General features: G+C 38.6%; 2 protein-coding genes and 1 pseudogene across 3 annotated transcripts in view; 2 read left to right on the top strand and 1 right to left on the bottom strand.

Moving 5' to 3' along the window:
• Positions 1-371: 371 nt before the first annotated feature.
• On the bottom strand, positions 372-9,633 carry LOC139975925 (carbohydrate sulfotransferase 10-like). Its single transcript, XM_071984252.1, has 3 exons — positions 9,099-9,633; positions 8,699-8,838; positions 372-2,876 (listed from the first exon to the last, which is right to left on the bottom strand). Exons 1-3 carry the CDS (start codon positions 9,193-9,195, stop codon positions 2,067-2,069), a joined length of 1,047 nt encoding a protein of 348 aa, XP_071840353.1. The 5' UTR covers positions 9,196-9,633; the 3' UTR covers positions 372-2,066.
• A 2,743-nt stretch (positions 9,634-12,376) lies between these two features.
• LOC139975779 (excitatory amino acid transporter 2-like) overlaps positions 12,377-26,786 on the top strand; it is a 72,143-nt gene continuing 57,733 nt past the window's right edge. The window contains exon 1 of one of the 2 annotated variants that reach the window (XM_071984069.1): positions 12,377-12,552. The gene's annotated coding sequence lies outside the window, so the exon portion shown is untranslated. Of the gene's footprint in view, positions 12,553-26,367; positions 26,738-26,786 lie in introns of those variants that run through there. The other variant, XM_071983989.1, reaches the window with a different exon arrangement.
• LOC139972349 (U2 spliceosomal RNA) lies at positions 18,585-18,834 on the top strand (annotated as a pseudogene).

Below are 26,786 nucleotides of genomic sequence, written 5' to 3'. Positions count from 1 at the left end.
GCTAATAACAAAAGTTTGGTCGGGTTTAACCCACTATTTTCGAAGGGGGAGGAAATAAATAAATTATGTACGTTTTCCTACAGCGGGATGCAGTTTCAAAGAGAGGGCGTTATTCTTAATCCATATAATTATTTTCACCTTGAAAATGTTTCGAAGTTTTCTGTATTCCGTTTGATGGGGGAATAAGTCTACCATGGCGGATTATAACCATATAGGAACGTTCATCTGTACAGAGATACGTGAACTGAGAGATTAAAATAACTTAAGCAAAGAAACACTAAAAAGGAGAAGTCGAATAAGAAGAAGAAGACGGAGAAGTAAAGAATAAAGTCAAAGCAGTTGGATGTAACCAGACTTATATATTTTCTCCAAACAGTTATAAGCCCATCGTGAACATTGCAGACAAAGCTGTGACAAAAACACCAACCATATTTTGTGAAATAAACTACTTACCAATAACACCGTTTTATAGGGTTTGGACTCATCCAAGCTGGTAACACCCTCAAAATAGCGAACCATATTTCGAAATATCCATTTTCAACTAGACAATGAGCAAAAGAATTTTAGATTTCAGCATAGTCTGACGCCATTTAATACCGCCATGGAGCTATAAATGGTACTGCTATAGTATAAAACTAATCTGTAGGATAGTATTATCTATTTCTTTAAACGAGGATAAGGGGGTGTTTGGGGTTTAGTACTATAATAGGCCGTGATTTTGCCCGAAAATGGAATGCTTGCTCAACATCATCGAAAGTGAACATGAATGAACAGGTTGTTTGCTTTAGACGTTTTCTCCAGAGCATCGACCCAGGGAGTTGAAATCCCCACCGAGCTCCCCGCCTTCCCGTCCCCCTCTCCTGTCTGTGTGTCTCATTATGTGATCAGTTCAGTTCAGTTTGCCCTAGACCTGTTATAACGGCCGTAGACATTTCTCTCAAAAGCTGCCTTAGTCGCTGATACCTCCTCTCCACTCTTTGATGTTATCAAGCCAACTTTTCTTTCTTCTTCCTCGTCTTCCTCTTGCACACACTTCTCCCTCAATCGTTGCCTAAATTCTGTGATATAGTTTTATGTTATTTCATATTCCCTTTGCTGCAATAAACCAAATGGATTGGAGTTTTTATTGTTGTTGTTTTTTCTAGCTTTTGTTGTTTTCTGTCTCAAGTAGTCAAATCCACACTTGTATACTCGATGGTATTCTTTCTCTAAAATATGTAAATTTTATTTAGTTTTATTTAATGTGACTCTAACGTATCTTAATTATAAAAGCCGTTTTCATCATTACCTGAACTGATGTATAACAATTTCAAACATTTCAAGCTGAACGCAACTCAACAAAAAACAATAAAATATATGATCAACATTTGAAATATATTTCGGAAAAGTTGTTGAACTACTTCTTATTATAGCAAGATAACGAGATAATATACAGTTTTCAGGCGCGGATCTAATCGGGGGGGGGGGGGGGGGGCTGCACCTTTCTTTTTCCAACCCACACAAAACATGGAAAGTATAGCATGTGCTAAACACAGTCTGTAAAACTAGCATATATGTGTACAAGTTCTACAACGTATATGTATGTACAAAATCATCAGAGATTATATATAAAAAAAACCATTAAAAGGCTTCGTTATATCAGGGCTCTATTGCGAAAGGGGGGGGGGGGGTGGGTAATAATTTGATTAATACGTATAGATGACCAGTTCCCATCTTTTAGGGTATTTGCAGAAAATATTAAATATTAATAATTTTATAAATTGTAATTTCACTTTTAATATAGGCTACCTGAATTTACCTACATGCCACAAATCATCGCGGTTATAAAGATTCCTCATAACACATGTCAGAAAGAAAATGAAGCCGATGTGTTCTCTTTACTTTTAATGCGATACGCCTTATCATCTACTAAGTCAGAATATATCGGTAAAACAAACCGAGAAGTTAATAAAAATCCTGCACTTGCTCAGATTTGTCACTAATGGACAATGATTTTACTAGAATTTAATCTTTTCGATAAATAAGTTTTTGTCTTTCAACTATACCATGAATCTTGTTACGATCGGCTAAAATGATGGTTTGTCATAACCAAACAAATCAAAATCGAGTTCATATTTTTTCACTATTTCATTCAAAATTGTTACATTTGTGTTTCCGATGTATTTCTGTCTGTTGTCTTCCGAGGTGCTATTAGTTCCATGACGTTGACGAGTCATATTGAGAAGTTTCGTAAAATTTGTGAAAAAATGATCGAAAACATATTGCGTGTCACGTGATGACGTTTCCAAGCGACCAATGAAATCGTATTTGATATCACATGGATAACAAAGGAACGCCGCGTGAGTCCAATGTGCATCAACTCCATTGGATTTTATTTTAATTTCTTTTTGTAAAATGTCATCCAGAAATACTTCGAAGGTATCTTCCTTTAAACGGAAAGCATGAGAAGCCAGAGCTTTATCTAAAAACAGCGACAATATTCGTTGTAGAGGATCTCGAACGAAGATAAATTTCTTATAATTTAAAAGCATCCTCGTTGCTTCTGACTTATTATAGCGACTCAAAGGTTTGACGAGTTTGTCAAAAAGGGGATTAATTTTACCAGGGTACTCGTTAAGATCATCAATATGACCCAAACCTGCTAGTAAAATTCTCTTCCATGCGGTAGTCCCATCCTTCGGTACAGAGCAGTATATGACGCCCAAACGCTCTATTGGGAACAAGTTTCTTAATCGCGTCATTTGGCCTTCTCCAATTTCTCCATTGGCGTTCCATAGTGATGGTTTTACGTCGCCATGGTGCTTCACGCATGCGTTGTTCAATATCTGTTGTCGGTACCGTTGAACAGATTCCAGGCACGTAATGTTACAGTCACTCTGGAAAGGTAAATGTGACAATTAAGTTGCTATTTGCAGGGGCGGATCCAGGATTTTGAGAAAGGGGGGGCCGACATCCCGATGGTAGCACTTTAGTGATCTGCGTCCTGGGGGAGGGGTCTAGGGGGAAAATTTTTGGTTAATTGTGAGTGCTTAGATGCAAAATGGTGAAACATTTCGCCAAAAACTAGAAAATCCAGAAACGTTGCAGACACGCTTTTTTGTGCACATATTTTTTCTCGATAGACACATATACTGTACAACGCTCAACAGTGCATGTACAATGGATACACTATTATTGCGTCGATTCGTTTTTTCTTTTGCGCGAAAATTATGACACCAGATTCACCCCAAGAAAAAACATAAAACAAGATATATTCAATGAGATAATTATGATATACTTATTAATGAAAGGGGGGTGTAGGCGGTTTTACACTATCTAACGCAACGTAGTCGCCAAGAACCTGAAGTATTTTTAAGGGAGGGCCCGATAATAAGCGGAAACGGATCACCGACCGAAAAAATATCGGAATTTGTGGACTATTTCTTGCTTCCTAATGTATTAAAACAAAGCACCTATGTGAAAGACACAAATCACATTCTGAAAATTGTGGAAGCCACCCCGTTATCAAAAGCAGTAGTACTTGCTACACTCGATGTCGTCGCCATGTATACCAATACTCCCCAAGAGGAGGCATTAGATATATGTCAAGAAGTCTATGAAAAGGCGGAAAAAAGCGAATATGGAATAAATAAAATATCTTCCATATCCATGCGCAAACTAATTGAACTTATTTTTAACAAGAAACTGTTTCGAGTTCAATAACCAATTCTATCTACAAAAGATCGGTTGCGCCATGGGTAGCCAAGCCTCTCCGGAAATCTGTGATATCGTCATGCATAGACTGGAAAACCAGATTTAACCGACAGATAATAAAATCTGAAAATGGCTCCGCTATAGAGATGAAATTCTATTGCTTTACGACGGTTCACCTCAGGAACTTGAACAACTAGTAAACAGGTTGAATGAAATTCACCGCTTCTTAAAGTTTACGGTAGAAATATTACACACCGAGGTAACATACCTAGATTTGAAAATCTTCAAAGGTCCAAGGTTTGAAACCAATGGGTTCAGTGGCGTAGGAAGGTACTTTGGAGTGGGGGGGGGGCTGAAGACTGATGGCCGGCCTGGGGGAGGGGTCTAAGGGGAGGGGGTTCTCCCTCCCCTTTGGAATTTTTTGCATTTCCAGGTGGCCTCAGATGCAATTTGGTGCAATATAGCACACTTCAACACTCACTCCATTTTGTAAACTTAATTTTGTATTTTCACCTGGCCTTAGATGCAATTTGGTGCTCCAAATGAGATTTTTTTTCTCATTTGGAAATGAAAAAGGGGTTTTCTGACTTGCGAAGCGGGGGGGCGGAATGATACTTCCGCCCCTCCACATTTTTCACTGGGGGGGCTGGCGCCCCCCCAACCCCCCCGGTTCCTACGCCCTTGAATGGGTTATTAGACACCAAAGTCTACACCAAACCCACGGAAACCTTCCAATACCTCGACAGAAACTCTGCACACCCACTTGCCACTTTTAAAGGCTTCATTAGGGGGAAGTCTTACGATACGCACGTCTATTATATGTGTTATAACAATGAGACTGATTTCTTACAGAAAAAGAATGCGTTCACAGAGAAACTGTTACTCCGTAACTATAAGAAAGAGGAAATTGCCTCAGCCACGAAAGGCATAAAATTTGAAAACCGTGGGCAATACCTCACTACCAAACCTAAACGAAAGGAACCACCAATGGTGTTCAAGCTTACCTATACACCCCATATCAAAACCACGCATTTGAAATATGTACTTTTGAAACATTGGCACTTAATCTCGCAACACGCGGACAGGGGCGTAGCGAAGGATTTTTTGTTGGGGGTGTGGATGATTTGATTTGCCGACGGATCTGGAAGTGGTGACTGAAATGGGGGAGGGGTCTAAGTGGAGGGGGTGTCCCCCTCCCCCTTTGGAAAATTTTAGTTTTGAAACGTCCTTAGATGCAATCTGGTGCATATTTTAAGTCAAATTTGGCACCGTAGAATTTCCATTTCGATATTATTTTTATGGCAGTCGGCAATAGAAGAATTAATTGGGACCAATTATCGAACTGTGTTTTCTCTTTCACCGATCGTTGAAATAGTGAAACTTCGTGATGAAAATGTTCAGAAAACTTTCCGGTAATGAGAAATAACAACATTCATTGATATACAAGCGAGAAACGTTAAAAATTGTGTACAATTCGTGAGCCGTGTCCTTAAGTTTTCCAAGGAGAACGAATGACATCTGCGATGACGTCATTCTAAACAGAGGATAATAACAACACGTTGTCACACGATAGCACGACTCATGGGCAGCGGCCTATACGGAAGCCTTTAATTCCATTTCTTTCACTGAGTTGCCGGCGATTCTGGCACTCGTCTAGCTGAGCCTGGCTACAGTAGCTATACTGATGGCCGTGGTATTATCAGTTATTTGCCGAGAGGTTTTTAACTTGCAGGCGTCGGGTGATTGGATTGGTGAATGAGTTTATCAGATGAAGAACTGGAAAATCGAAATAACTGATAAAGAAACTCCCGTTCTCCTTTTCTCTATTCAGCTTTCCTTCTTTCTTCCCCTTCCGCTCTCTTCACCTTTTCTCCTTTTGCCGACAGACCCAAAATTTGCCGACAGCGACCAAATTATTGGGGGGTGTGACACCCCCCCCCCCGCTCGCTACGCCCCTGCACGCGGAATTATCCAAACTGTTTCCAAAAGAACCGATTCTAGCATACAAAAGGGCCCAAAATCTCAAAGATTTACTACTTAACTCAAGGTTTCATACTAACGAAGAATCAGCTGACTCTCAAGGTTCACACGAAGGTCTTTTAGATGCTCTTATAGCTGCACTATGAGTCCATAAAAACTCGTGCACAGAAAATAGATGCATTTTGAGAACGAGACGCCCAGGCCGAATATAAAATATTCAAAGGCTACTACTGATGAAGCTCCTCCTATAAAGTTTGAGAGCAGAAACCGGTCTAGTTGGTCATAAGAACCTACACTAGTCTCTCCTACTATTAGCAGTACACTCAATTCCCCCAACAGGTGCAATTATGTTTCACCACGAGGAGCATGCTATAAGTTCATGTTCCTCGGGCCCTCCCTTAAAAATACTTCAGGTTCTTGGCGACTACGTTGCGTTAGATAGTGTAAAACCGCCTACACCCCCTTTCATTCAGATAATTATGATATACTTGCTAACTGTGCATTGATTTTCCCTGACAGTAATAGTCAGCACTATAGTACTGAGCCGTATCTAATTAATACGTGATGTCGCGTAGGCCTGATAATTGCCTTAGTTTCAAATTTGGAATAAAAACGATCGCGTTTCAGGGAAGAGCAGCTGGATATATATTAGGCTTTTCTTTCACCAAGTTATGCCTATTAGGAATTTGAAGTACTCCCACATAAAAAAACGCAACTGATTTCCAAAAAGGGGGGGCCGGGGCCGGGTCGGCCCCCCCCTGGATCCGCCCCTGTATTTGTTCTCATGAAATCCAAATCTACCTAATACCAATTATCTAATCTTATTTGTCTTTCTTGACTTCCCCTTGGTCCCCAATGCCGATGCTTTGCGAGACATGGACCAGCCACGTTACAACCGCCGAAAACGAACTAAATAAATAATGCATTTTCCAACATTTTCATAATAGGTTGCCTTTTCTTAAAGGGTGGCGCTACGCACAATTAAGATAACTTATATAACTTTATAACTTCATATCATTGAGATGAGAGAGCAGGCCAACCGCCCTGACTACCAATAACTGGAGACAGGGACGTAGCCAGGGGGGGGGGGGGAGCAGGGGGAGCGACCGCTCCCCCCTTTCAGTGTCGATTTTTTTTTTAAACTGTTGTTTTTTTAGCAGGGTATTTTGTCAGTGCTCTTTTGATCTTGAATACTCGTCAGCTCCGTTAATTCGATTATAATCGTAGTAACATTCACGCCTACTGATTCAACTACTAACTTAGTTTGGCAGATGCAATTAGCTAAATTTAGCCTATAGCCTATTACAAGCCTACAGTTGGCTACTGCGTAATAAAATACATATTGCCTACCTAACCGCACTCTATGGAATGTCACGAACCGTATGCACAACAACGTCGACAACGTTCGTTTTCATCCTTTCTATGATTCGTCCTAAGTTGTGCACGAACAGCATGTTATGAAGCTAAGCTATAGCAATCGTACGTGATACGCACTTCCTTTAAATAATTATTACACTGTTAACGATAACGATATTTATTTTTAGGCCACTGCATATCTGGCTATATTACAAAATATGAAAGTTTATATTGTCCATCAGTTAAGTTCGTCAAATGTATTAAAGTCCAGACATTGGACAATAAACAAGAATCATCCTACTGGAAAAATTGTAAAAGAGCACTATGTTTGTCTCTCTGATATATTATGTAAAGAACATGTAAAAGAATTCAAACAGGAAACAAAATCTGCTGATAATATGATATCCGTGATCAGGGGCGTAGCCTGTATGTAGCACTGTAGGCCCGGGCCTACACACTTTTTTTTTGGCCAAGTTATCTTTTTTAAAAACACCCATATTTCAAATCCATAAGCTTGCTGGACGAGTTTAAGAGTCCAGACAGGAATAACTATTGAAATGAACGTAGCAAGAATATGGCTAAATTAGGTGACCTAGTCTTCTAATTTAGGCTGTCATTTCTATCGCGTGCCGTTTCATTCAACACTCTACCCGCCGAAAAAGTCTAGAATCCGATCTTGCCAGTTTTTTTTAACATCTAGTTAAGAACCCGTTTACGCAGATAATATTTCAGTTGAGAAAACAGTTGAGAAATTTGCATCAGATGGCAATCGTCGGATATCTCACGCCTTCTCTAATATTAGGCTAACTTAAACATTTACAGTTGTATCAAAGACAATTACTGGCTATAGTTGTATCAAAGACATTTCTGGCCTATCTATATATGTATCTACAAGTATCAGCAGTTGAAAAGTAAGACTACTCTGTACATGTACTTTGCTAATTTTAAATACCGAACATTATGTAGTATTGAATTACGTACTATTTTAACTCGTTTGTTTTTTTTGGTTTAAAAGTGATATTGAATGAGGTGTCTCAAGTTAGCAAGAGGCCATGGAACCAGAATTAACATTCGGGAAGGGCCGTTTCCGGCCATCTGGGGGGTTTGTAAAACCAAAAATTTTCTTGTATCGCTCCGCGCCAACCGATGGTGGCGCTCCGCTCAGATAGTCGTGCCTACAATTTTGAAAATCCATATCAGTCAAAAAGTGCTCCCCCCCCTTTCAAATTCCTGGCTACGTCGCTGACTGGAGAGTTATTTGCACAAGTTGTTATGGCCAGTTTTGAGTTTATGAAAAACCAAAAATTCGGCAGAAATTGTAATGAAAGTACATCTTTCGAATGATGTGCTAAAAGAGTAACTTGCAAGTCTTTGAGTATCGAATGCATTTGGATTCGTCTAGTTTGTCAACGACACGACGTTTGGACGGGATTGAGCTACCGTCTGAACGTTATTACTATACTAGGGAATATATAGTAGAGCCCCGTTGAGACATCACCGAGCGCTAGTGTGTATGAAATATAATTTAATAATGTAAAGCCTTCATTTGACAGCTCCATGACGGCTCATTGTATATTACAGTGCCTTAGCGGGAGAAAGAAAATTGCATAACGATAGTCATAACTTTAGTAAACATTGACAAGCAACTGAGCAAAATACGCATATATACCTCTTCAGAAAGATCAAGTTTACTCATAAATGAAGTGTTTTGGCTAATCTCGTTGTCACGTATTCTGGACTCGGTTGCTGTTGTACGTTCTCCTACGTAAGCACCAGTTGACTCAGACAGTGTTCTTTCTGTGACAGCTTCTGCATAAGAAATAAAAAATAAAATCTCCTCTTGCTGAAATTGTATGATCTCAACCAAATTCATTCAAATCCTAAATGTAGAAGATGAAATACTTGCCCACCGATCTAACGCAATACACATTTCAGCCACAGATGAAACTGCATCCTAGCTTCTATATAGTTCCTTTCCGTTCGGGTTCACTTGGACTATTTTGAAACCATATATAGCTATAGTGCATTCACGATTACTTATTAAGGGCATCGTATAGTATAACACTTACCTGGGTAGATGTAATATGTTTTGATGATCCCAATTGACGCAGTCATTGCTATAAACACGAAACCTGGCACATACCATGGTATATTAAACATTATCATTTTGTTAAAAAATCTTCGCTGAAAAGAAAACTAACGCGACAATAATTGTGTGAACAGGCCCTTATTCTTCACTCAAGTTCTTCTTGGCCTGGAATCCTCGAGAAATATGAATTTGCTGTGACTCTTAAACAAGATATCACGACGGTGCCCTATATATCACTTATTACAACAAGAAAACAAATAAAACAGTGGTAAACGGGGATTCAAGTCTCAAAAGTAAAGTCTATCCAATAATCCAATAAAATACAAAATATCGACAAACATATATAGAATCTTATGAAGTCTGAGTATGGCGATTCCCGGTTCGTTGGTATATATTTAAGTCTGTAAGTTTTGATATTGACGAGTAAAGTGTTTGAAAATGTTTCAACTTTTGCAGAACAGAGTCGCACAGTTTCCTTAAAGGAAGTAACAGGCTACGCGAAGGAGATCGGTGCCGTCTCTAAGCCTTCATGCATAGGGATACATACAGGTGAAAAAATCAAGGTCAAATTAAGAGAATAAAAGGGCGGTTAAAATCGTCGACGTGAATCATCTTCTGTACCATATACAAACGGAACCACACTATGGTACCATAAACAATTGGCAAATGGTCACAGAGTTCCTATAAAAACAACCAGCTCTTTCACATTACATCTTAGCATACACAAAAACAAACTAAACATTTAAAGGCAACTATGGTTCAGTGAATTTGAAAAGAGTTAACCTTGAATTTGGTTTCTAAGTCAATAATACGGTAATATATCGGATTACCACTAACTGATTCAACAGCTAATTAAATAATTAAAATAGTGTAACATGTAGAGACGTTTCCTTTTCCTTTTCTTTTCTTTATTCTTTTCAATTTCAAAGGCTTTTTCGTTAGTAACTTCCTTGGACTTATGGTGTTTAACATAGGCGTACGGGACCATTTCAGTGTGGGGGGCAGAAACTTTTGTGCCAGAAAGTTCCCGTGACACTATCTAAGCGGAGCGCCACCATCAGTTGGCGCGTAGCGTACAAGAAATTTTTGGGCAAAAAATGCCTCTCAGATTGCCGAAAATGGCACTTCTGAGGCCTTGCAAATTGCAAAAGTTGAAAAAGATTCGGGCAAACTACTGCATATTTATATATATAAATATTTTTTTTCCTCTTAGGCTGCCCGAATTTTTCAGGACTTTTGCCAGAATTTCTTGTCCTCTGGAAATTTGGGGGGCGGGGCAGTCTGCCCCCTGCCCCCCCCCGCCTCGTACGCCTATGGTGTTTAACACGTCATTCATTTTGATGTTGACAAGTATATTGAACATGCAAATCTGTTATATCATGATTTATTACAAGTCTTTGAACGCATATCGCTGTATAAAGTGAAACTTCTTATCATTCTTAAGATTGTTAAATGGGGCCCACTGGATCACGGTCGTTTATAGTAAAATTAACCGAGTCGAAGGGTCTTCTAAGGTCCTATAGCATTCAAACTTTTTTCTCGCTGACCCCAATTTGTCATCTTTATCATCTTGTGGCCCCTCCAGTGGCGGATGTTTTGGTATAGGGAAGTGGTCTAAGGGGAGCAGGTATAGTAGGATTACCTCCTCCCCTTTGAGAATTTGTAATATGATTAATATTCAAGGGTGTTTAGCTGCAAAATGGTGTTATATATAGCAATTGTTTTTAAAAATAATTTAAGTTCAAGACTTTGTGTACCCACCGAGGCTACATGTGAGTACACCCTGATTCAGAAAATCGCTTCAAGTTTGAGCCTATCTTCGTCGAGGTACACACAGGAGTTCAAGGTCGGTGGTGTGCAGTGGCGTAGGAAGGTACTTTTGAGTGGGGGGGGGGGCTGGAGACTGATAGCCGGCCTGGGGGAGGGGTCTAAGGGGAGGTGGTGTCTTGTTTTTCATTTCCAGGTGGCCTTAGATGCAATTTGGTGCAATATAGTACTTCAACACCCACTCCATTTTGTAAATAATTTTGCATTTTCACCTGGCCTTAGATGCAAGTTGGTGCTCCAAATGAGATTTTTTTCTCATTTGGAAATGAGAAAGGGGTTTTCTGACTTGCGAAGCGGGGGGGGGGGCGGGCGGAATGATACTTCCGCCCCTCCATATTTTTCACTGGGGGGGGGGCTGGCGCCCCCAGCCCCCGGTTCCTACGCCCTTGGTGGTGGGAACAAGAAGAGGGCGGCCAAATTATAAATTCTCTGGACTGACTTAAATGGGGGATGAACCATTTTGGAAGGGTTAAGAGGAGAGTTAAATTTTTTTTTTTTATAGAGAATGACGGGTGGCGGCATTGGGTTCTTTAGAGCTGAGTCCAATAGGTGGGAGGAGATCTTGGGGTCTACCTCAGAAAGAAAATAAACGTTTAGACGTCAAATAGTTCATTCTGAGGCATATTTAGACTTTAAATAAGATCTATAATTAAGTGAAAACGTAAGTTTCTGCTAAAAATTCTGTGTGACGTCTTCTACTATTCAGATAGTCTCTTATTGCCACTGCAACAGCAGAGCCCGTTGAAACAATTAAATAGGAATTTCAATTTAAGTCATGTTGATTCTAACTATGATATCAACTTTATTGACACCATACTGGAGCTTAGGAGGTTACATGGTGACTTGATTCAGGTTTTCAAGATTGTGTATGGTTTTGACAATTTATGCTTCACTGACTTTTTCATGTTTGCTAATAGTAGTTGTACCAGAGGTCATTGTCTTAAACTCCAAAAGTCACAAAGTAGGATTAATATTCGGCATAACTTTTTTCTAATAGGGTTTTGAATGAGTGGAGCGGTTTGCCTGAGAAAGTTGTACTTGCAAGTAGTGTGAATGGGTTTAAGAATGCTTTGGACAAGCAATTTAAGCATTGTAATCGGGTCTGAGTGTTTGTGTCTTACAGTTTTTTTCTCTCTCCTATAGGGTCCTTAATGGGGACTTAAGTGTCCCTACTGATCCCTTTTACTAAACTCCCTTTTACTCCCTTTTACTAAACTAAACTAAAACATAAGCCCTACCGGAGGAAAGTTTACACTGTTGTTCGAAACGCTGTCATTTCTAACAGCAGTCGTCTTCCTCTTAATAGTATTTTTAAACAGCGCCAAGTTGTAAATAGTGGAAACAATTCTATCCACTGTTGATGATACCCACAACAATTTATTCACAGCTGCAAACGTACATTTAGTTACGGTAACACAAGAACGAAGGATAGCTTGGCATTCAAGATCACTAAAGTGAAATAACTGCTATCATAGTCTAATTCACCCTCACTAGCGACGCTACATCACTTCACTTCTTGCGCAGCATTAAGTGCGATTGATCTAAAAACAGCAACACGGAAATACACTGGATTTGAGCGATACAACATATAGTCGTCTTGGTATTAGGTAAGTTTATACTTTGCTCATGGAGGTAAGATGCTGTATCAAGTAACTCAACATCTAAGTTTCAATTCCTAGCCAATTGCTAAGAGTAAGAAGATATAGACCTAGGCTAAAGTAGGCTGCTTATAACTCACTGAGATTCCATTAATTTACGCAACTCTTTAATGTTTAAAGCTTTGGGCCTGCAAACCTAGCTTTGGGTCAAACGTTAGATGTAGCCAAACACCAGTCCCCAAAGATGGGATATTTTGTAGTTTGCATTGTGATCCAAAACTAGGCCTAGTCTAGGTAACATTTGGTAATAAATGTTTTAAATTACTTAAATAATCGCTCAATGTTGTACTAGTAAAGAGAAATGTAACAAAATGTACAATGTTATGATTTGTTCATATCAAGCATACAATTACAACTACAACTTACAAGGTTGATCAGTTCTAACAGTGTACAAGTAAGGTTAACAGGTAACCACAGCCTGAGCAATGAGTGTAAAAGGAGAATATGCTTAAGAATTCATAAACAACATGTTGTGGACTATAAGCTAACTAAATAATTGGAAAATAGTATCTATTGATTAATTTGGAAGAAAAATGTCTATATTATGACTGTATTGAGTGATGCATTTACTAGCCATGTTAAACTGCAACGAGCGTGGTGGCAATCTAACCACTGCTTTCCAATATTATTGTTGAACACAATATCACTTATTGGTTTTACTGAAATCATGATAAGCATAATCTCCTAATTAAATAATAAGTAATTGAACACGCGCTATTAGAAGCGTGTACAGATGTTTCGTTTGAATGATTCGGTTTGTGGGGCTGGAAGACAGCCAAACTGGTTCAAATTGGTTGAGTGCTCATTTGCATGCATGTGCTCATCTGCATATCCGGTTGGCACTCAATTAATCAAGAGTAGGGTGAGGGGTTAGCTATAAGTTTGGACCAATCAGGGTCAAGGGCTGAGCTTGTCCCTTGTGCATCGTGTCGTAATTTGTTATTTTAGAATCGGGGGTTTAAGTTTATCTCCCGAAGCCTACAGACGTATAACAAAGGGCTCCGTAATTTATATTTATAATCAGCATTTATGCTCGTGTATTTTAATCATCCCAAGTTATAGTTATATATTCATCACTGAGTTTGTATACCGAGAGTTAAAAAAAAGGAACTTATAATCAAATATCCACTTTTGAAGACTATTTAATGGTTTAACGTTACTAGTGTAAGGCCCGGCTTAACGTTACCAACTTATACCGGGAACTATAAAAAATAAGCCTTCAATACACTAACAACCATTACTTAACACTTGAAATGAATTCCATAACTTTGTTTGTTGTTAAAATGTTCTTCTTTTGCATTGTGTGTGGGTGTATGAAAACAAGTGTATTGTTATCTATAATTACTGAAAACCCTTTGTTCTTGATGGTAGGGCCACTTTTACTGTGATATTGTGATAGTGAGTGTCATGGTACCATCATGTTTTAGCAATTGTCTGCAGTCTGTCTGTAGACACAATCCCATAATGCAAGACAGTTGCACTCAGTGATAAATAATTACATTTTTATAACAAAGGTTCAGATGTTCAGATGTTGGGAGATCACAAATGTAGGGTCTGATCCTACATAGATGAGTGTTCCTCGGATTCTGCTGGTATTCTCAAAATCATGTAAACAATGCGTTAAAGAGGCCATGACACGAAAAATCCAACTCATCGAGAGTAACTTCCTCTGAATCTATGAGAAAATCTATGTTCAAAACTATCCTCAACACCTTGAAAACCTCAAGGACTAATTAGTAATTAACGTTTTAATATTCGCATCCGAAAATAGATATCTGAGAATGCGATTTCACAACAAGACAATGATGACGTCATGTTAGGAACACAAATGCAAAGCTCAGGCATGTATCGGATGCGCGACGATCATACCGTTCCATATACAGTACACGCACATTTACACTGAGAGAACAACCACTGTATTACGCTATATCGTTAGAAATTTCAAGTTTGTTTTACAACTGTTGTAAACTATCCGAGAGAAATGCCGGTCCGTTGTGTTGTTGGGGCTGCATAAATATCATTACCCATGCAATTAGCCTTCACGAAGGACGAAAAAAAACACGGCGATTATGACCAAGTTAGTGCACAACACCAGCGCCGATTTCACTGGGCCTAGCCAGTATGCAGCTCCGAATGAAGCGAACACTTCACGGAAGCATACTACGATCCCTCCTTTTTGTTATGAAATAAAACAAATGGACTTTAACGGTTCGACATAAAAGAGTCATTCTTCTGTCAAGTAATCCACAAAAAACTACTCTGAAGACCAGATCGGGGAACAGGAAACCTCCAATGGGGCAAGTGGCGATCCTTAGGAGGTAGTGCGCCGAGCACTAGTAGTACTATAGTATTAGCGTTACTACACTGAAGTCGCAATAGACGAAGAGATTTTACTGTATCATCTAAATTAACACCCCCTTCATTGCTCTATTGTATACTAATAAGCTATGAGGTTAGCTTCAGAAGCGATGGGTTACATCTTCTTGTGAACAAATCTCAGTGCCCCAATTTATTTCTGGAATATGCTGGATCAGTTAATTATAGCAATAATTTCTTATTCCTATTCCAGGAAAACCATTTATTATGTTGTGGAGGGAGTGGGGGTAATGGGGATGGGTCAAAATAGGTAGGTAAAAAGATTTCATTCCAAAGGTTGTTTAATTAAATCTCAAAGCGATTTATTTTAAAGTCACAGAGCCAAAAATTCACACAACATAGTTCAAGTGTTAAATCATTGAACAAAATTTATTCAATATCAGTTCTAGACAGTCATTCTGGACAATCTGAACTAACATTAACAACAATCATTGTATTATATGACATAAAAGTAAAACTGTACTTTCCATAAACATTATCATTCTTAAATTACACTAATGTAATTTGTGACATCAAAGGAGGTTAAAAGAAAACAACTTACATGAATTTTTTTGCTTTAAGCCTACAAAGCAGTTGCATGTCCATCGCTATCAATCGTTGTTGTGACAAATTAACTAGAATAATCCAGAAGCAAATACAATACAGGGTTATTTAAACCAAGAAACACTGCACGACGCAACTCACATGCAAAAATGTTACCCACGCACGACGACACGTACAACACTGATGGGCAATGTGAAACACAGCATCACACGCATTAAAACAATCGAAGACCATTAACAGGGTGTACTGCTGAGTTTTTGAAGAAAGACTACAAAACAAACCAACTGCTGCTGAAGAAACAGTCTAAACATTCAAGAGTTCTGCTGCCTCCATTGGTCTTTATTATGACTTTTCTGTCAAATATCATTGGTGATATGGATATTTTGGCTTCCAGATTAAAGGTACGAATCAAACGTCTGGGAGGTAAATGCCCCTAAAAAGGTCAATGCCCTTCCCTTATGCACATATTATATGACATCACGGTCACGCCAATACTTGTGTCCAAATGCTTCAAAACATGCCTTTTCTTTCATTGTTGATGTTGGGTCTGGAAAATAACCTTTTCATCCTGAATTAAAAGTCTTGAATTTCAATATATCAACACTGAGGGAACCCTGACGGATTGATAATCCAACACAATCGTAGTTTAGAAAAGGTGTTTCTGGAGGAATTTCTCAACCAAGGCTTCCTATACAATGAGTTTTCTCCTGGCAACTTGAATCCAGTCTAATGACCATTGGCTGGAAAATCACTTCTGATCCTTTGGACTGCACATGATGGTAGCACAACCCTGACGTGTCTTGCTAGGAACCCCAAGTATCATTGAACCTGTTGACCGTAGGCTATGTATCTGTACTGCCTGGGAAAAAATTTATGAAAGTTCAAAATGTATTAATGTTGGCCCATGATGTCCACAATAACAAGCAGGCATACAATGTACAGTTATGGTTACATTTGTTGTGATTCATTTTACACCTTCCATGTATCATGAAACATTCTTTTGTTTCAGAAAATTGATTTGCAAAACTCCAGGCCAAAGTACTAGCCAAGTAATAATGAGTATGAAATAACACACATGCCTACCTAGCATGGCTGCATAATGCAACTTACATCCCCGAGCCAAACTTTCAGTATGCAACCAACCCTACTAGTACTACACACTCTACATATGGGTTGTAAGTTACCGTAACACAACGCACAATACGGTTAAGGGTGTTCCGCGAATTCCAACAACACATGCACAAAATGGACTGAATTTTGTTTTTAAATGCTTCGTTAATAAATTCTTACCACGTTGTATGTTTCTTGCAATGGTTTCGAACTGATTTCTTCTTCAATATCTTGTGGAGCTTCAATTTCGGCTCGTTTAACAGGCTCGAACTGATACGGTTCTAACACCTCCGCTCCACCCTCAACGTTCGGTTCAATATTGGAATGATCATCGCCTTCACTCTCTGCTTCGAATATGAGAAAGGGCACTCTAATTATAGCCCAATTTCACTGCCTGGTGAAGAACCATTATCACTTTGAACTTCAGTTGCCGCAATTGGTTCTGGATCCTCCATTTTACAGGAAATTTTGATTTGAAAGCGCTCTTGTGATCGGTGTTTTGTTTAGTAACTACTAGTGGTATGTGTACTTGTCTACTGTGTACGTGAATGGTACCGTAGCAGCGACAACAAATATGTGTTCAAAACGTGACGTCACATGACGTCATGGGAATCGGAAAATTTTCGAGTAAACAAAGTTTCAAACGCCGAAAAGGGTAAATTCATTCTCAATTTTCGACTTGAAAAATCAAGTTTTAAACTGGCAGATTGGTTGATACATGTTTTAGAGAACATTCTTTGATGGATCCCAAAAATATAGGACTTTGAAATTTTCGTGTCATGGCCACTTTAAGGTTTCACATTTGATAATAAGAGACACCATACATTTGTCAGGGATAGATAATTATGCAAGAATGGTGAGTTGGGCCAGCCAGGAAATGTGCAACATGTACAGGATGGTAAATTATGGCAGTATTGGAGAGAGAGGGAAAGAAAGGGGGTGGAGAGAGAGGGGGAGAGTGAGAGGGGAGAGGGAAAGGTGGGAGGGAAAGGTGGGAGAGAGGGGTAGGGAAAGAGGGGAAAGAGAATGGGCAAGAGTTGGGAGAGAGTGGGGATAAAGAGAGGGGGGAGGGAGAAAGAGAGGTGGAAGAATTTCTCACAATGAAGCAAGATATCCACCACTTCAGATAGAGGGCAGGCTGTTGAAGTCAGTATCGGCTAAATAGGTCAGCGTAGAGTTCACTGCAATAACATTCACTTCCATTTCAAAACCTTTTCAACATTTCGGAACTAAAATTTTAAGTCATCTCACACGTACGTAATCTTAACTTCGGCCATCACTGTTGTCATTTCAAAATGTTAGCAAGCCAAAGATGGCTAAAAGTTTTTTTGAAAGTACTACTTTCCTTAAGACTCTGATATATATGCTTCAAATTATTCTTAAGATATTGAAAAAGAATGAAATTATAGTAATAAGCTTTGAGATTTCCCACTGCTAGTTTTCTTTTTCTGTTTTGAAGTTTGAACATGACAACAGTAACCATTACTTGTATTTCTAGTTTACTTGTGAAAGAATTGATGACTTTTAAAGTTCCAAAGTAAAACCATCCTTTCTCTCTCTCTCCATAACCTAAGCGATAACTTTACTGCATCAGTGCTACTGAGTAATGAATACCGAAGCAGAATCAGTGAATGGAATGAGGGATTATAGGGCCTGAATGGAGTTTAATCATCCATGAAATCACAGAATACCTCTCCTGTTGGTTCACTGAGCCATCTTCTTTTAGGTCCTTGCATAACTAAACACCAAACCCTTTAGTTGGCATGTTGCCTATCTGGGTGTATTGACTCCATCTGGAAGGGAGTGGTAGTTTTTATTGTTAGATCAATGGATTGGCATTCAACTGTCAGTAGTATGTCTTCATGCTCAATTATAAAACCAGTCATTCATTCTGGAGCCTGCTGGGGGCAGACTATGAATAAGTGATCGTTACATAATGCAATAAACTTCATATAGCTTCTCAGCCTTTTGACTAAGATCATGTGTAGTATCTGTTCCCTTTCGAGGGGAATGGTGATGTACACCTGACGATGATCACACAGTCTCGGTGAAAGGGGACTGGGGGTTGAGAGCGGATCAGTCGGTTCTTTCCTGAGGGACTTTTTTCTTAAAAAGAACTTCATATAGCCGAGTCATCTGCAGCTGGCTAAATCTAGCCTTTTTCAGTTTGGTTTATGTTACCAAACCTACAGAGTAGTAATCAGTCAAAATAATTTCAAAATTTGGTCATGATACTTAGTAAGCCTCCTTATAACTTTCGAAGCCCAAGGGATGGTGTACAGAGAGGAACTAAAAATAAAGCACGTCAATTTATTACATTTAGCCTTTGAAGAAGATCCTGCTAGGATCGAAACGTCAGGCCAACTTACTTTTACACAATTTATTTCTCAACATTTTATTGCCCAGAAACTTTCTGCATAGAAGTTTGAACCGGTAATAAACATTATCACACTGGAAATTGTCAAGATGTTCATTTTTAGTTCAAATATTCTGTATGAAACTTGACACCGGCAAACTAAGCAATTACAAAGACATTTCAATATTATGTAAAGGGGAATAACCCAACCATCATCACTGGTCTTTGTGATAAAGAAAACTGTCATGTGAATAACTTCCCCTACCCCCCCCATTCCCCTGCCTAAGCCCAGCCTCGACAGACAGGAGACACAAACCAAACCACCATCATTGATTCATATGTAAGAAGTACTGTCATGAATAACACCCCCACACCCCCCTCCCCCACCTCACCGCACCCTCTAAAGCCAGGAGACACAACCCCTACCCTCACTATTGGTCTATGTGATAAAGATCATTCACCACAGATTTACTGACAAAATGATAGAGCCTGCCAGACACGAGATTTAAGCCAGAATATCTCCCAAATGGAACAAGGTATTTCTGTTAAAGCTGTTTGTGTTTGTCACATAAAACCATAAGTGGTGAATAGGTTTATGTCCCAATCAAGTACTGTATTCTGATCGTCAGTGGCGGAGCGTCCATACAGTCAGAGGGGGCGGATGCCCCCCTGACGGACTCAAATAGACTGCTGGCGCCCTTTTCAGCTTTTTAACACTTTTTACTTATTCACGATTATTGACTTTTTTATTGCGCTCTCAAATACCTATTGACATTTGTCACATTTTGTTGGTGTAATTTTCTGACAAAATGGCGATGACACCTATTTATTCTTCGTTTATCTGCAAATTAGCAAGGCCCGGAAAGGGTCATATCTGGCGATCTAGGGAGTATGTTTACTCAAAAAATTTCTGTTCGTTCCGGGCCAACCGCTTAGATAGTGTCGAAAGCGCCCCTACAGACCATTCTCGCCCCCCTGACCAATACCCCTAGCTCCGCTACTGCTGAACGTAACAATGACAAATGCTATTAAAATCAATCCAACAAGCTTCTCTAAAGGTCATCTGTACTGCCCCATTAAATTAGCATGCTCAAATTTCCAAGAAGTTTTCCAAAGTTATCTTCCTTCGAGATTTTGTCTCTTCAAGTTATTATGACGGAAGAGGGTTAATTAAATTAAAGGATTAATTGTCTCAGTGTGGCATTATATAGTAGTCTAAGATATATGTACTGTTGCATTCAGGCAGGTCGGAAGGGGTTCCAGGTGGGAGGGGGCTGGGAGGGGGGTGGGAAGGGGCTGGTGTGAAAGGAAATATTTTCGAGTAGATTAGTTGAGCTGTTTTTTTCAACATCTTATGTTTTACATTAAAAACATGTTGAAGAAATTAGCTAAATTATACTGCACATTATTTTTCAGCAACTTGGCTTTGATATATAACATATCATCAAGCCAGTTTCATGTTTTTGCTATGTTTTATTTTCTATAATGGAGATGGGTTTTGAAAATGCTGATTGAATTGAAACTGGGTAACATGACCTAAAGTTGTCATTGGTGTTAGCTAGGGTTAATAAAAAGATTAAACATTTCGCCTTGGAAATTTGTACAGAGAAACAGAGAGAGAGTAAATGGCTTCAGATGTTAGTGGCTCTATGACATCACAGATTAACAAAATGGCAGCTCCCAGACACAACTAATAAACGGCAGGATGTATCTCCCAAATGGAACAAGATTGTTTTTTTTTAGCCCGTTTGGGGGAAACGTTCTTCACAGAGATCTCGGTCAATGTTCGCTAGAGATGATGGTTGGGTAAAGTTGTGCCCGCTTTAATGTATACCTGGCAGCAGATTATTGGCCAGTACCTAAATCTTTATTCTACTTCCAAAGGGCAAAATAAACTGACAACAATACGCCAGTGATCTACGCAATCTCAGATCAAGGACACAAGTTGGCAGTGCGTATCATTTGTTTGTGGTGCATATATATATATATATATATATATATATATATATATATATATATATATATATATATATATCTATATATATATATATATATATATATATATATATATATATATATATATATATATATATATATATATATATATATATATATATCGTAGATTCCAGGTGTAAAGTACATTATTCCTACCTGCATCCATGGTTGATTTTCATGCTACGTCTCTGAAGCATGCAACGATGTGGCTCTAAATTTGATATGAATATTTTAACAACTTACATTGGAAGTTGAGAAGTGCAAGTCACTTTCCCTTTCAATTTACCTAGGTGGTGTTCTGTGTGACAAGAACACTGTTGACAAGTCTCAAGGTCTCTCTGTCAGATATCACTGTTGTTTTCTATTGCAAACTATATTTGATCAGTGAAGTTTGTGATACTTTTCCAGAGCATTGTACAAATCAATTGACAAATGCATGTTTTGACCCAAAATTTATAAAACTGTTAAATATTGACCAAACCCCATTTTATATTTGCTTGATTATACCTATCTTTATATACATATATTTTTTTGGTCAATGAAGTGTGTGAAAGTGCTGGCTCTAATACTTAAACTAGAAATAATTCCAAACTTTCCATACATACAGTACAGTAGTATAGTATTAATGCTTCAAATTTCTTGCAGTTATTGTACGATAGAAACAGCCACGCTGGGCTGGTGTCAAGGGTGTGGATGAAGGTTCGGGTCATGGGAGATCCCAAACACAATTTCACTTCATGCCACATTAGCAGTTGAAATCCCTAGTATCAGAGATCAAAGTTGTAAAGAAAAATATGAAGGAAAGAAATTCAAAGAATATCATCCCAATAACTCAGCAGTAGATGACTGCATATAATAATCATAGTGATTATACTTGATCAAGTAGTTTTCTAGTACAATGTTACATGTACTTGTACTTGACCTCATATGGTTTGTACTCATGCTTGTACTTGTGCTTGTACACGGATTATTTTGATCATCTAGTACAGATCGATACCAGCGCATGGTTAATTGTACTTGCATATACACTCAGCTAGTGGCGTCACTACAGGGGGGGGGTGGCAGATGCCCTTCCGCCCCAGAATTGTGCCCCCCCAAATGCAAATACTCAAACAAACACTTGGTTTTACAAAGGACGAAACGTATTATGTTCATCAGTTAAACTTCTTTCCACCAACCATCAGAATAACCAGTTGTTTTCTCATTAACAAGGTCACAGAGAACCTGGCATGACGCGCTAGTGCTCAAACTTCACTACTACCCTGCATGAATTTAATTTTTCAACACTCTTCGTGATGTTGACCCTCTTGAGATGGAGAGGGCTGAAGTATGCTCCCGTCCCAACTATTTAACGGAAAACATGCATGCATGCATCCAGCTGTATTCATATGTACGTCATCTCAGAAGGTTGTAAATAATATGAGGCTACCACCTAACTAATTAGCAACCTTAATTAAAACAGTATGAAGTATTTCTTTGTTCTTATACTGAATTTGAGATATTGGCTCCCTGGTGGTTGTGCAATTTAAAGCAAGTAGCTGCCAACTTTTATGTTGTGATAACGTAGTCAACTTGATGAAATTTTGTATAATCGCTGACTGCATGGGCACATCAATTTTCGTTAGAGAAGACATCGTTTGATCAGTCTACGAAAAATAATAAAAACAATACGTTCGTTTTTTGACCGCTTATGTGCGTATCACTCACAGTGTGTCCAGTATGGTACACGGTCAGATTAATATATGATAACAAGATTGAATTTAATCATAACGTACGCAGATGTACCTGTAAACTTGATGAGTTTGGGATAGGGAGGATAATTGCACCTGCTGAGAACTAAACTATGCTTCCCAGAGGACTAACGAAATTAGTCCCATCAATGAATACTAGAATCTTAGAGGCCTCCTTTTTATATCTGCCGAGTTTCATGACCGTCAGAAACCGGGTGGTTTGAAAATGAAAACTGGATCGTTATTGTCTTTCATTAATTAAAAAATTCCTTAATATAAACGTTATATATGATACATTATACATAATATGTTGTGTTCTGTATATTATACTATTATCTTATTATATTATTATCTTATATTCTTATAGTTTATATCTTACACCTTATATCATATATCATATTCTTTAAATCATCTTTTTATTTGTTCACTGTACATTTCTTAGGATCATTTTATTCATGTTTGACCGCATATTTCGTAAATATATTACTACTGTCTTAATTTTCGTTACTACTTTATATCTGGATAATTCTTATTGTCTGATCAACTTGAATTAAGGATCCTAAATGGGCAAAGTAATCTCTTTAGTACAAGTCAAAATATTCTCTTTAAATTTCATTGAAATGGTAGGGTGCCTCAGAAATTTTTCAGCTCTTTTGTTGTTGGAATTTTCAAACTTAGAATTTGGGCACCAAAAGCATTTCTTCAAAGAGAAATAATAGACATCTTGACTAAATGGACATGACATTTGAATAAGTAATTATCATTAATAATCATTAATAATCCCATCTGAGTAACAGGCGATTGTCGGTGATTGTCTCAAGGCAGTGTGGTGGGCATTATTGGCGATAACAGCAATTTGCCATTGGTGCTGTTTGTTGCTATAACTCGAGCCCAGCTGCTACGTGTTTATCAGGTCAAAAGGCAATAACCTAGCCTTTGTTGAGGCCTATTTTTCTTTTCCAAATGCTCTGGGTTGGTATTAGATCCAGCTTCTGATTACATACATGTCTATGCGCGTCACCGAGAAGCTATCTTTACTATCCATCACGCTTTGAGCGATTCGTTCCTGTAATTGCGCCGGTCTCTCTGAAGTGTATGTAGAAAGGGGAGGAAAATATAACAGCCATAGCTTTTTCCTATTTTTATGTAAGGAGACTCATTTTCGTCGCTGAGCAGGTTTATAAGAGTCTAGCAATTGCCAGGTTATATTTTGTATTTCTCTTAGAGGTCACTGGTTGGTTGGTAATAAATGTTTTCATATTTCTCTACTATGCTTCATATGTAACCCTTCTAGCTTCTAAGTCTAGATCGGTATTTATTGCTGCTGTAGATTTATAACTTTACTCATAATATTACTAACTTCAACTTGAACTTTGAGCCCCGCACTTATGATCGGTCTCGGAGGTACATAAGGGCAGTGAATAGCTTCAATTACCCAAAGGAGAACATAGAGTGAAGGTGGCCTGGGCGAGGGGAACAGATTTATTAAGCAGTTTTGTAACCCCTCTCCCCCTCCCCACCCCCTCCTCTACCTTTGACTCATGTTATAGTGTACTACAAAGTTTCAATTGTTAATCTGAACTTAAGGACGTCGTTCTATATTAAAATTTGTTCAATTTAATCTTATGTCAGTTGGCATTGCGTGTCTGGAACTAGGTAAATGTCTGGTCCAAAGTTCATTTCCTTTATTCTCAAGGGGATGTCCAAATATCAACACCATTAAACTTTATAACCAATTCATTCAACTCTGTCATTTGAGTTACATTCTACAAACAATTCACATCTTTATTACAGTTGTAGTAACTGAAGTGTATATTCCATGTATTCTATCTGTAGTAGGCAGCCTTGTTCCTTGTTTTATGAAATTTTAAGCTGGTATTTCAGGTATGTCATCTTTTTGGGCCCATTTTGTTTATTACATGAAGAAACATGAGACATTTCAATGCACATATATGCTTCGGACCTTATGAGCAGTATGAACTCACGGAAAAATCTTTAACAGTCGTTGGCTAGTCCGGTTGTCGGATCATCCGATCGTCCAAGACCAAATTTCGGCTTGGAAAGCGAAAGCCAAAATCATTCAGCTTTGGGATCACGGAGGTTGCACAATGGATGGCTAGCTTTCAATGAAATCCAGATTGCATTGTAAACCCCAGACAGTTTAAATGATAAATTGGTATCTCCTAGTCCCTCTATCACTCTGGGGATCCATATTGATATCTGATATTATCATCTGAAATACAGAGTTGTCATCTATTGCAGGGCGATTTGAATTTTGATTTTTCCAGGAAGGATATAAAGATTGATACTAAAGGAACTACAACTGCTCATCCTCCGTATGGGAACGATGAGATAAAAATAATACTTTTCCGTAAAAACATTTAGTTAACAAAGAAATTGGTTCAGAGTTGTTTTGAAATATTTTGACTACACTATAAAGTATTTTATTACTAAGTGCTGTAAGGATTGTGCAATGGATACTATTACTATGGAACTATTACTGTACAGTATAAATCATGGTCATTTTAATATAATTTCCTTCAATGGAATTTCGAATAGAAAATATTACATATTGGGAAGTATTGGGAGTTATTACATATACATTGAATGTTGATTCTGTATTGTTACACTAGATGTATTTATGAATAGTGCCCTCTATACTTTGAAAACTTTCATGATGCCTTCAGACTATGTAATTGTATGTTAGTTATACCCTGTCTGTCTTTGAGGAACATGACTGTGAACATGGAATGACTGGCAGTTTATCTGGGACTCAAGAAACAGCAAAACATTGATACCTACAATTATTTTGAGCCACTTGTGAGATTTTAAAGTTCATGAAAGGACATTTAAGAAAATTTGATTTGCAATGACAAGACTTTCCAACCTCAGTTAAACTAAAATCATGTTCACTTTGCAACTTTGCTATCACATTCTCAACAATAACATGTTATGAAATAGTTCCTTGCTTCAAAGCAATATCTGCCTCCTCAGGCATCTCCTTGCCCTGCCCCCATCCCACAGGCATGTATCCAGGAGGGGGAGTAAGGGGGTTGCTTACCACTTTTAAATTCCACTAAGTATTAAAAGTAGGTATTGTTACAACCCTCAGCTTAATTTATGGCTTCAAATATGCCCAAATACTGCCTGTCTCAAATATAATAATTTATTCTGAGGGAAGATCCCTCCCTGCTTAAATGGTGTCTGCATCAAAGATCTCAGGGCCAGTCCCCCCCCCCCCTTTCCAATATCCAGGGCCACATCCTGCCTGCCCCCCTTTCCTCCCTGGAATACCTGGCCCTCCTGTTGGAATGGGATTGTCCCTGATCTGAACCCTTTCTGATGTCACAGCTGGCCCTTGCTAACCCCCCCCCCCCCCCTTTTGATCCACTGAGGGCTTCAGGTCTTGCTCTGTGAACCACCTTGCAAACTGACACACCTGAGAAGGCCTCACATTATAATTTAGATAGTATACTGTACGACGTAATGCTGCATACCCGAATTCTCAAATCTTTGGCAAGTAGCCATGGTAGTATATGCTTGCTGGTCAGCAGTTAGTATATATTCAGAAGACATACATAGATAACAATACTGTGAAGTTTTGATATGCGTCAGTGGTTTCTATATAGCTCCAACAGTATTTCAACTGTTGTGTAAAATGAAACTACAGTCTGCTTGTATGCACACCGATAATAAGTGTGAATCTGACTGCAGATCAGGATTTGAGTGTGTGCACACAGGTGAATTGCCAACCCTGGTATATATATATATATCGCTACCGCTGACAATTAATTTCTCTGTCTACTCATTTTCCAGTCCGCTAGCACATGTGCCAGATCTGTTAGTCTGAACGGACTCAAGAGTGAATGCCGAAAGTTGAACTTTTCCAAACTTTTTTTGACTATCGAGCCTTTATCTGTGTCTGTATTGGTGTTCAAGCCTTAGCCTGAAAACGGACTGGGATTGGAATTGTGGCTAAATCAGGGAACATTGACATTTTGTTATTACGAGTGTTTCTCTAGAGGTAGGGTAATTATTTTTCTGTATTTTTTATTTTATTTTTCTGTTTCATA

Source organism: Apostichopus japonicus, chromosome 1 (genome assembly GCF_037975245.1).
Source record: "Apostichopus japonicus isolate 1M-3 chromosome 1, ASM3797524v1, whole genome shotgun sequence".
Classification (NCBI taxonomy): domain Eukaryota; kingdom Metazoa; phylum Echinodermata; class Holothuroidea; order Aspidochirotida; family Stichopodidae; genus Apostichopus; species Apostichopus japonicus.
Note: the sequence above shows the minus strand (reverse complement) of the source record. Positions and strands in the feature narration are given on the sequence as shown.

Bases quoted from the DNA above. Each gene is read 5' to 3' on its own strand.
- LOC139975925 (XM_071984252.1), bottom strand. From the start codon at position 9,195: ATGATAATGTTTAATATACCATGGTATGTGCCAGGTTTCGTGTTTATA. The intron at 8,839-9,098 runs GTAAGTGTTATA...TTTCTTATGCAG, and splicing joins AACATATTACATCTACCCAG to AAGCTGTCACAGAAAGAACA. The intron at 2,877-8,698 runs GTATATATGCGT...TTACCTTTCCAG, and splicing joins AACTTGATCTTTCTGAAGAG to AGTGACTGTAACATTACGTG.